Source organism: Bombina bombina, chromosome 4, assembly GCF_027579735.1.
Source record: "Bombina bombina isolate aBomBom1 chromosome 4, aBomBom1.pri, whole genome shotgun sequence".
Lineage (NCBI taxonomy): Eukaryota > Metazoa > Chordata > Amphibia > Anura > Bombinatoridae > Bombina > Bombina bombina.
The window spans coordinates 438,302,243-438,314,301 of NC_069502.1; the positions used below are offsets into that span (position 1 = coordinate 438,302,243).

Genomic DNA, 12,059 nt, shown 5'->3' on the forward strand with positions numbered 1-12,059 from the left:
GGATTTTTAGATCAGTATTGGTGCATATTCTTCTTTATAGTAGTGTATATTACAATTAGTTATTTGAAAATGTGTGTATACTGTCCCATTAAAATGGAAGCAGAAGGTGCCAGGTATCCTATTGATCATATTGATAAACGTGCACACACTTTAATAATAAGAACAATAAACAGTACAATTCACAAATTGTTGAATTCTTGTACTGTTTGTTTATTGCACAGAGATCACGATTCATTTAATTGATCCTCAGACATACTCAACTAAAAGCTTTAAAGATAAACATACAAACTACCACATCAATCAATTCTAATTTGGATATATTAGTACAGAGCTTTCCAAACTTTTCATGTTGGTGACACACTTTTTAAACCTACATCATTTCGCGACACAGTAATTCAGTTGTACTAGCAAAAAGGAGGTTAAACTAACTTGTTTTAAAAGATACGGACACATACATAAATTATATAATAACAAAATGCATTTACAAGTAACAGTATGTATGTGCAAGAATTAAAAAAAAGTTTAATAACACCAATAGCTACTTACTATTTTAATGGGATGTATGAGGTTGATGGGATGAACACAGTTTCAGAATATTTGGTTTAATATAAGATAAAGACACTCGCATTTCATCATCAAGCATTTTTAAGCTTCCACTTCCTATCCATATATCAAGAGCAGAAGCAGCAATGCACTACTGGGAGCTAGTCGCAAAAAAAATCACACTGACTTCTGACTTCAGCTCAGCGTTTAAGCTGCCACCCTCAGAGCTCTGTGAGTCCGACTGACTACTGCCCGCACTGCAAACACACTGCTGTCCCACTCACTGGCTACACTTGCAGTCACGAGCCAATTAAGGAAACTACACGTGCAGTCAGGAGCCAATGTGCCGCCAAATCCGCCAATGGTAATAGTTTCAGTTCCCACTGAGCTGTGCGAATTGGTTAGGATGATCTGTTACCCACTAGGTATCAATCACGTGTCAACTATGTGATATGTGTAGCAGGCAGGTGGAAAGTCAGAAACCAAAAAACAATAAAAAAAAATAATGTAATTTAAAAAAAATTTGTGCTGAAGCAGGGACACACCTACACACTGCTGCCGACACACTAGTGTGTCCCGACACACAGTTTGGAAAGCACTGTATTAGTAGTTCATCACGTTTGATGATGCCCCTGAACGAGTCAAAAGAACGTTCCCAATTAGTGGACACTGCAGTTTTACTCAAGTTTTTTAACCTAGATATTTGATGATTTGATTTGAAAAAAAGTTAGGATTAAAATATTATATTGATATAATGTATACGTTTGCATTTTACACACGATAATGTATACACATTTGTATTCAAGTCATACTGTTACGCCTACGATACACTTTCCCCTAAAGAAATATGGCTGACACTGTAGTCACCGGAAGTGTGACGTACAGAACAGGATGTTGTGGTTGCTGTAGTAGCAAGTCAGGACGCTTAGACAGCTGTGTTCTTTCTTCCCGTGGTCGCTATGATGGACACCGAAGCTTCAGAGAACACGTATACTATACGGCCCAACTTCCAGCACAAGTCAGTAATGCAGTTGTATAAGTTAGTAAGCGGGTGTTTTCTGTTTGCCGTCAACAGTGTCAGTTAGTTATAGGGTAGCAGCACGGTAACCCTATGGGGACGATAATTTCATTCTGAAGTCAATTTGGGTCACAGATATTATACAGTTCAGCATAATCTGCGTTAATTAGTGAATGGTCAGCACCAGTCTCGGCAAACTGAACGCTGTTTTGACATATTGGGAATCAATCAGTTAAATATTTTTTTTTTCTCACAAACTTGATCTATCTAGCTAAATATTTGTGCGATAGAAATACTTCAGCTTGACAATGGTATTCAGTAGGTATTCAAGGTATGCTAGATCGAGCAGGTTCCCACACGGAAACACTAATTTACCTATGTTTATCTCAGCCTAGATTTCTTTATAGTCAGCAGCATTGGAAGCTTTAAAAATATATTATCCAAGTATTTCCATCTACAAGAGATGGCTTCAAAATACAATGGCTTTGTTATTTGAAAGAAAAAAAGCTCTGTGCAGAATAAACATATTTTTGTACACGAGAGTTGTTCCCTATCAGCTAGAGGGCAGTAGGAGTCCCACTTCTTGTTAGTTTCTACTTAAACAGTTTCTACTAATTATTATTATTATTATTATTTTCTTTGTGTTTAAAGGGATATGAAATCCCAACATTTTCTTTCATGATTCAGCTAGACTCTAGAGCATACCAATTTTAAACAACTTTTCAGTTTACTTCAATTAGCAATTTGCTTCATTATCCTTTGGTATTCTTTGTAAAGGAGCACGCAATGTATTACAGGAAGTTAGCTGAAACACATTGGGTGAACCAATGACAAGAGGTATATATGTGCAGCTACCACTTAGCAAGTGCACACCAGGTACTGAACCAAAAATGGGCTCTGCTCTTAGGGCTAGATTTATTAAGCCTCTACGGCAGCAAGTTCTCTAAAGAACTTGCTCGCCGTCATTTATCAAGCAGCGGTCACCAGACCCGCTGCTTCCTGAGCCTCTTCGCCACCTCTAATCTGGCGAAATTCAATCTTCTCGGTCTAGTCAGAGCGAGAGATGACGGCTCCTGCCCCGCGCGCGATTGGCTGTGCGCAGGCAGGGGGCGGGAATGCACGCGAGCGCAAAATTGCGCTCGTGTGCAATGCCAAATACCTTGCGGGTATTTTCGCCCCGCCACAGGCCGAGCTGAGGTGTACAGGGGCGCGTATACGCTCCCCTATACGCCTCAGCTTTAATAAATCTAGCCCTTAAGCTTTACATTCCTGCTTTTTCAAATAAAGATACAAAGAGAACAAAGAAAAATTGATAAGAAGGGTAACTTAGAAAGTTTATTAAAATTGCATGCTCTATCTGAATCATGAAAGAAAAAAATTGGGATTTAGTATCCCTTTAACTGCTTATTCTTCACATATATAACAAAATGTTTTGCGTTCCATCTTCTCTTTTAATGATTATTGCTATTTTGGATAGCGTGTAGTAACACTAAACAGAAGATAAAAATGTGGCCCTTACACATTTTTCAGGACAAGCATCTCCTATTAACATAGAATATTACACAAATTAAATATCTCTTCTTTCATCTGTGCAATTTGCTCCATACAATAAGCAGTACTGCTGTAGAAGTGAAAGTGTATCTAATGCACTGGGTTAAAAAAAAGAAGTAAAATAATAGAGTAATCCGCAATTTTTAAATCAGCGTGATTTAAAATCGCGGGAGTATGCCAATTTTTAACCCCGGTCCCACTATGATGTCCCCTATGACTTACAGGAGGGCTCCGCTGCGGCTCACATGCGAGAAGGGGCGTGGCAGTGACTTCAATTCCGCTGCAAGGAGTGGGAATGGGGGCAAACTCGCGGGCTGTGATGTCGACCCGGTATAGGCAGAGACCCCAGTCACGTGGCTCGCTTACAGCGGCTATGACGGGTGTGTAGAGCTGTGAGGGCGTCACCAGGCTTAACAGGGCCATGTGTAGGGACACTACTACGGTACCGCTGGGAACAGCAGTAAGAAGTTGCAGTGCCGGAACTCTTTAACGGGCGAGATGGGCCGAAGACTTCACCCGTCCACCGCCGTTGCTCTATGTGCTTGTTCGTTCTCGCATCAAGCTCTTCTACATCTCCCTTCTTCCCCTTCTGGGATATGGACAACATGTGTAGTGAGGAGCTGCACATTACAACCCACAGTAGCGACTGCAGGGCGGCAGTGCTGGTTTATTATTCTGTAGGCCTTCCTGCAGCGCTACTGTGGGCTGTAATTTGTAGTTCCTTACAACATATGTTTTTATTATGCCTAATGATTCTAAAGGGGCTGCAGGATCAGATGTGTAAGATGAACTGTCTGTCTTGGTGGTGGGGGGAGGCTTGTCCCTGCTAGCTTTGAGTTATTTTAAAAAATTGCTATATAAATATATTATTTTTTTTTGTTAAAAAATTGTTAGAAATGTAACTGATATTGTTTGAGCTGACATTAAAGGGACAATTATAGTCCAAAATCTGCATGCTCTAATTTGTTAGGGCATGTAATTTTAAGACTAGCGTAAAGGGGCAAGACACACATTAAAAAAATTGCTCTGGAACCACAGAGCACTGCTGGTGCACAGCAGAAATCGCTGCTGATCAAATCAGCAGCACTAATTGTGCATTTAAGTCGTGCCACTTTTTTTTCATTTTCTTGTTATTCTTTGTTGAAGATATCCATATAGGTAGCGCGCACATGTCTGGATCACTACATGTTAGTAAATAGCGCTGCCATCTAGTTCTCTTGCTAATGTATAATATTGTTAAAAAACTGCTGCCATATAGTACTGCAGGCACGTGCACACTCCTGAACTTACCTTCCAGCTTTTCAACAAGGATAACAAGAAAACAAAGACATTTTTCTAATAGAAGTAATTTGGAAAGTTGTTTTAAAATTGTATGTTCTATTGAATCTGAAATTGTCCCTTTAAAGGGATCTAAAACAGCCTGTTTCATCATTGTTGTAATAAAATAAGCAATAAGCAGTGGTTTATTTAGTAGAAACCATAACAGAATGTATTATCTATCATTTTAAAGGATTTTACCTTTTTTTTTTTTTTTTTTTTGGCCTGGGGTCGCTACAGATCAGATATTCCTTTAAAGTGTTTCTAGGAGACACAATAAAATTGCTGCAGTTAGTTTATTGCTAATACTCAGTAGAGGACTTTTGCTAAAAAAACATGTCATAATATAACTTAAAGGGATACTAAACCCAAATTTTTTCTGTATTGATTGAGATGAGCAAATTTTCTTCGTTCTCTTGCTATCTTTATTTGAAACAGAAGGCATCTAAGCTAAGGAGCCCAGCCATTTTTTGCCATTTTTTGGTTTAGCACCCTGGAGGACAGTACTTGTTTATGGTGATGTCTAATCAGCAAAGACAACCCAGGTTGTGAACCAAAAATGGGCTGGCTTCTAAACTTACATTCTTGCTTTTCAAATAAAGTTAGCAAGAGGACGAAGACAAATTGATACTAGGAGTAAATTAGAAAGTTGCTTAAAATTGCATGCTTATTTGAATCTTGAAAGAAAAAAAATAGGTTTCAGTTTCCCTTTAAAGGGACTTTCCGGTCAAAATTTCAATGCACGTAGATGAATTACATCTTCGAGTAGAAACATATTTGTAATATAAATGTATTGGCAAAAATGCTTCTTGTAAAGGTTATCACCGTTTTAGTCGTTAACATTTTTCTCTGCACGTGCATGTGAAGCATTGCTAGCTTTTCTTAGTTGACCAACATTTTAAATACTGCAGCTGCTCAGAGCTCCAATGGGGCTTGTATCATGTCAGTAGTTAACAAATTGAGCCATTATCAGATGGCAACAAGCAGCGACTCTCTGATCAAGTGCTGTGATTAAAATGCTGGTGCACGGTGCATACTTAAATACACTTTGAGACAGCTATAGCTTTTATTAAGGAATTTTTGCTAAAACATGCATATTACAAAAAGGCTTCTTATTAAATCTGAAATGCATCCATGTGGATTACAATTTTGGCTGGATTGTCCCTTTAAAATGACATGAGACCTCATATTTTTTTTTTTATGATTTATTATTTATGTTATCAAATTTGTGTTCTCTTGGTATTTTTTGTTGAAGAGAATATCTAGGTAGGTAGGGTGGCAGCAGATTTATAAGAATGCTTTTGAGCACAAGATTGCAGCGGTGTCTGCACAATGTACAACATTCTTGCAGAAGTGCTCCATCTAGTTCTACAGACAAGTGCATGCTCCTAAGCCCTACCTTCCTGCTTTCAATGAAAGATACCAAGAGAACAAAGTAAATTTGATTATAGAAGTAAATTAAAAGTTTTTATTTTAAATTATATACTCTATCGAAATCATATAAGAAAAATGTTGGTTTTCATGTCCCTTTTGTATAGTGACACTCATATCTAGCTGCAGGCAAGAAACACAAGTAAGTTGTTTGCCGTTTCTTTTTATGCTTACTTTGATTTTATATATATATTTATATATATTATAATCTATCATTAGCTTTAAAGTTTTGTTCCAAGAACAACAGAGATTTCTGATGAACATTTGTCGAGCATCTCAGAAAACAAGATGGGAACTAAGTAGGCTCTGCCTATAAGAAGCTGAGAGTATAACGCTATGTGTGTTTTTTTCCTCCCTGCATAACTCTGGGAATCCTTGCCAACCGGCTGTTCATACACCTAAGGAAAAAAGATTCTCACCATCGCATGAAAGATCATCAGAGAGTCCAGGGTTACCATTGAATATAAAGACTCAGCCAAACTAATGGGATAAGAAATAGATTAAGAATTCATAAGGGACACCATTTTGGGAAAGAAAGATTGAATCACCTTTACACATACAGAGCTGATATCTTACCTCATATGATTGAGGTCTTAGCTGGTAAGAGGGAATTTTTTATTTCAACACACAATATTAAGAAGGCTTTCTACAAAAGAAACCAATAAGAACAACATACAGCTACTATTTAAGAACTGTTAGCTCTATTAAGGCAAAAAATGTTTTCATATATCAGAAGACTAACTATAGCAGAGCGCCTTTTAACCTATATTGATTGCTCTTTAACATATATATCTGCTGATCTAACAGGGGAAAGCCTAACCCTGACATCGGAACCAGAACCTTGTGGAGCGCCTCAATGGTCTCAGTAATGGCACTGAGCTGGCACCAAGCTCTCCCCGCAGAGGATAGGCTATGTCATTTGCCTGTAGAAAGCAACGATCCACTCATTCAATGGGTAAAAAAAAACACTTTATTCAAAACTTGTTTAAAAGCATAAAGGGAAGCTCCAAGGATAGAACATAGCGGGGCAGCACTAGTGTCCCTAGGGACAGAAAATTGGTGGTTTTCATAGAAAAGCTCTTCTTCAAGTGGGTTATTTATATCAGACAACTGTCAGTATCTGGTACGATAATTTATTTGCCTAGCTTTCAGATTGGTCTATTGAGGAGGAATTTCTCTGTTGTTTGAAACTTATTAGGTCAGAAAATGCGTTAATCTTTGATGCAAATATTGACATTATTAAAATCAATGCTAAGGATATGACATTCTCTGTCTGTTTTACCAGAAGAGCCCTGTGGCTTAAATCATGGTTAGCTGCCATGGTTTAAAAATCTAGATTATTATCTCTTCTTTTTCTTTTTTTTTTGGCCTGGGTTAGATCCCCATAATCTCTTCAGTTACTGTAGGTAAAGGATCTTTTCTCCCTCAGGACAAAAGGTCTAAGGGAAATAACAGAGCTACTAATTGCTTTTGTTCCTTTCATCAGTCAAGGAACGAAAGATAATCCTCCTCTCCCCAAAAGCACGATTCTTCTGGATCTTCCTGGAAATCTACCCAAATTGGATCAACATCAACTTAAAGGTGTTCCATCATTAAGGCCTCCCAGAGGGAAGTTTTTTCTTCTGTCCCATGTTCCAAAGGACCCTGTAAAGGCTGAAGCTTTTATCTTTGTTCTCAAGATCCTAGAACTCTTGGGAGTGATAGTTCCTTTTCGATATCAGGACAAGGCCATGGTTTTTTAATCCAACCTTTTCATAGTTCCCAAAAAAGAAGGAACTTTCATGCCTATTCTGGATTTGCAATGTTTGAACAAGTTTTTCGAGGGTTCCTATTTTCAAAATGGAAACAAGGGCAATATATGTCCATGATAGAGTTGAAAATTGCTTTCTTTTCATATTTCTATCCACAAAGACCATCCTCCAGTTCCTAAGATTTGTCTTTCAGGACAGATATTTTCATTTTGTTGCTCTTCGTTTTGTCTGGCTACTGCTCCCGGAATTTTTACAAAACGTCTGAGAACTCTTTTTTGTCTGTAATAAGAGCTCAGGGTATTTCAGTGGCATCAGGGAACATTTATTATCTATCGAGAATGCGGACACAGAAATAAAGAACTACCAATCCCACATCATTTTCTAAAATGTAATGGAGCTGATACTAAATGGCTTCTACTACACAGGGATAGCTAAACTAAACATAAATTGGAGAGGGGGAATAAACATAATGAATTATTGAAACTAGAGTCCAAATGGATATATAAACTGAGTACTTTAAAACCTAAATGATTACATTAGAGTTAGAAATGAATAGCTTTTTATAGCCTTTTTATCGTTTTTTATTGATCTATTCCTATAATTTTTTTCATGATGCGTTTTCTATAATATACATTTTTTTTTTATCTAGATATCATGATGTAAGATAGTGGAATATGAGTATCTGTTTGTTTTAATTATTCTTATATATAAACCCTTTTGGGTTAGGCTTTTAGGTAGGGTAATTGTTACTGAAGTTCTGAGCATTCCAAATACTTATACGGGACATATATAAATATCTATTGACATAATACAGTAAATATATAAATTTAATTTATATAATTTAATTTTTTTATTCTAAATACACCTTTTACATTTTAAAACTATAAACTATTTGGAGCTAGTTCCACCTTAAGATCCCAATATAAGCATGAGAATGAATCTTAGACATCAGAGCTTGAGAAAGACTTGACCAAAGTTGAAACCCGTTGCTTTAGGCTGTTGGTGTACCTTGTGGCCTGCCACCAATCTCAGACGGAGTATCCAAAAAGACTGGGAGAAGTCATTAAAGCGGAGACCAGAGTTAGGGCTGCATAGACATCCCAATCTGCCAATGCCAGGAATCGGCCATTAAGTTTGGACAAGTATTCATACACACAGCGCTAATACAGAGAGTTTATGGTGTAAGTAAAAAAATACACCTTATTTTCCGTACTTTTATCTTGTGTTCAAAGAACGCTGTCTCTTTTTGCTTTTAGCGCACATTTGAATCACAGAGGGACTGTATAACATCAAGGACTCTTCTCTGAAACTGATTTATATGTATGCTTGCATTTTTTTATGTGATCTGGAGTATGTGATTTTTATATTGTTATGAAATAGTGCATTATATTTTGTGTACACATAGTGCTTATTTTATTAAATTATTGTTTTATATTATATTTGTTGACACGTTGCTATTTGATACATTGCTGCATTTTTTTTGTGTCCATTTAGCTTATAGTATTAGCGTAATCTAAGAAGCCAGTTTTTTTACTATTTCAGTGGCACCATACCTGGATGATATATTGGTACATGCTTTATCTTTTTTCCTTTAGCAATATCTAATAACTACAAGTTTGTTTGTTTTTTGTTTGTTTCTTCGCAACCATGGCTGGAGTATTAACATTCCCAAGAGTTCCTTATTTCTTCAAACAGAGTCTCCTTTCTAGGTGTCATTATAGACTCAATAACTATGAGACTTTCCTTCTCAGATCAAAGGCAATCAAAGTTACAGTCAACATGCTTCTAAAGGGATCTTTTTGGGTCCAGCTACAAGGAATTCTTTGTCCTGTTGGAATAAAGAACAAATCCATTTTGTTTGTCAGTCCAACATGGACCATTATCACAATTGCAGTATGGGGGGTCTAGTAGAGAACAGGGATGTTGGTCTCCTCAGGCGCGAGGTTACTAATAAGCATCCTAACTCCAGGGCTTTTTAGAGTTGGCCTCTCCTGAAAGAAGAGACTTTCCCTTCCCTTTCAATCAAGCAATATCACAGCTGGTGGCATATATCAATCACCATGGGGAACTCGCAGTTCTGTAGCTATGATGAAGCTAAATTTGGTTCTACGACTTTTACAGGTTTCACTTTTTGAATAGATGCATAGTTTGGACATCCAGTTATTATCATGGAAAGTATTTTTCTTCTAGCTATATCATCTGCCAGAAGGGCTTCTGATCTGTCTGCTCTTTCTTGTGACCCTCTTTATCTCATCTTCCACAAGGATTAAGCGGTCTTATAAGGATAAAATTGAACTTTTATGAAAAAAGTTGTGTCTTCTGATAACATCTGTCGGTAGGTAAATTTATTGTTCCCTTATCTTTCTCCTAACCTTCAAAATTGTAAGGAAAAACTTTTACATAATTTGAATGGTTTTAGGGCTTTAATGTTTCTCCTGCAAACTACAAAAAGATTTTAGCCAATCTTCTAATCTATTTATTCTTTTCTCAGGTCCACGGAAAGCAGGGCTTGACAAACCCAGGAGCCTGGGAGTCCCTGGCTGCCATTTTTTTTTTTTATATATATTTTTTATAGAGGTTTGCATAGATAACAACATATAGACATACCACTATAACCGTGGTTATGCAATCAAAAAAGTCAACTTAAGTAAGTGTATAGTTAAACAATAATTGGTAACATGGTAATAGGTCATCTGGTGGATATTTGCAATTAGACAGGTTGGTAATTATCTATACATGTACCTTGCAACCACATAAGCATATCTACCATAAACAAAAAACAGACTTGGCGATGATGTTGGTACATGTATCGTCTAAAACCTCAATTTTTTTTTAGATATAGTACAGGGTCCTCTAATTATACTAAAGGCCACTCTGGGACCATATGACTCTTATGGTGCAGGGTAGAGGACTATTAGTTTATGAAGCAGCCACTTATGGGCCATAGTACATATAGGTATAGTTTTGTATCAGAGAGGGAGAATCAATTATTACAATGTTAAATGGTATAGATAAATATAGGAGAAAATAACGCAATGAATCTTTAGTGGATGGGTTAGGGTACAGTGAGATAAAATTGTGAATTAGAGTGGATCTGAGACCTCTAGGTTGGGGTATATTTAAGGAGGCAAGTTTGGGCTATTGGTGCATCCAAAGTGAGATGATATTGGGATCTTGACTAAAGTCAAAAGGGATACAGGAGCATGTATTAATTTTACATGGGATTAATTAAAACCTGGTGATATTGTGCTTAGGATAAATGTTAAAGGGAACATATTAGGGTGAATACACTGTGTGGAAAAGCACACTGATAGTCATATCTATAACGAAATTTCACATTTATATATCAGCTAAGCTGTTGAGAACTGGAAATAGTCATTAGGCTAAAGAGTAGAGGAATGACTCTCTATCTAGAGATATGTGAGCTGTGTGCAATATAATGTGTTCAACTGATGTTTTGAAAGGAGTTTAGGTCTTATTAATACCTAAAATAGGCTTCCTTATAGAAGTGCCATGCTGCCACGGCCGCTAGCAGCACAGCTTGGTAAAATAAATGGCATTGGTTTTTCTTTTCACATACAGAGAATTATAACATCAAATAGAAATAGTTGATTCTGTACAATGTGTGCACATCAATTCCTCTTTCTACAATATCTGTGTACAGCCATAGGACGCACCGTTTACATATCTAGCTATATATTTATCACATATCTTAATTGCAAAATAGAATGAGGAGGGGGCCATAGTAATTTGACAGGAGCGTTCAATACATATTTACCAGCAAAATTAGTGAAAGTCAACTTAGCCTAAATAACTGTAAGCCTTCTTAGAGCTGATTAAAGTAATAGACATCTTTAAAATATTGGGGTTATAAACACTGCATTGCTACCCATCTCAAACACAAAATGATGGCTAGTAGATATATTTACCCCACCTTTGACATCATATGTATAAAATATCATTGGACAATTATTAATAAACTATGTTTACAAACATACACTGGTGCAATTCTGATTAGGACAAAGAACAGGTAAATTAAGTTTAATGCATTTTTTTTTTTTTAAACTGTGAGGGCAGGTTGATGAGAAAAGTAGAAGATACACAGTTAGTATCAGGTCTCTCAAACGTTAGATCCCTGGATAAACAATGAACTTGAGGTCTCAGACCGCATGGTCCTCATAAAAAGGTTCCGTCTAGTGGAGAAGCACCTATGTAGAACTTAAACGGGGGAGTTCTTAAGAGCTGGACTGTAAGAATACTTTCTTACCCCACACCAGCTCTCTGCAGTTTAATTCCTATGAGAGTGTCGCCTAGCTGCTGCTTGTCGCAACCGTACAGATCCGATGGGCATAGGAAAGGGACCTTCAAAATATGGATTTTTCTTCTATATAGGTAAGACGAGTCCACAAATTCATCCTTTACTTGTGGGATATTATCCTTCCCTACAG

At 37.0% G+C, this 12,059-nt stretch overlaps 1 protein-coding gene across 1 annotated transcript in view; it reads left to right on the plus strand.

The window, feature by feature from the left end:
• The first annotated feature begins 1,497 nt into the window (after nucleotides 1-1,497).
• The window catches only part of LOC128656394 (dynein light chain Tctex-type protein 2B-like), a 42,716-nt gene continuing 32,154 nt past the window's right edge, over nucleotides 1,498-12,059 (plus strand). The window contains exon 1 of the mRNA XM_053710272.1: nucleotides 1,498-1,561. Within this exon, the coding sequence (XP_053566247.1) occupies nucleotides 1,503-1,561 (59 nt within the window). The 5' untranslated portion in view covers nucleotides 1,498-1,502. The remainder of the gene's footprint in view (nucleotides 1,562-12,059) is intronic.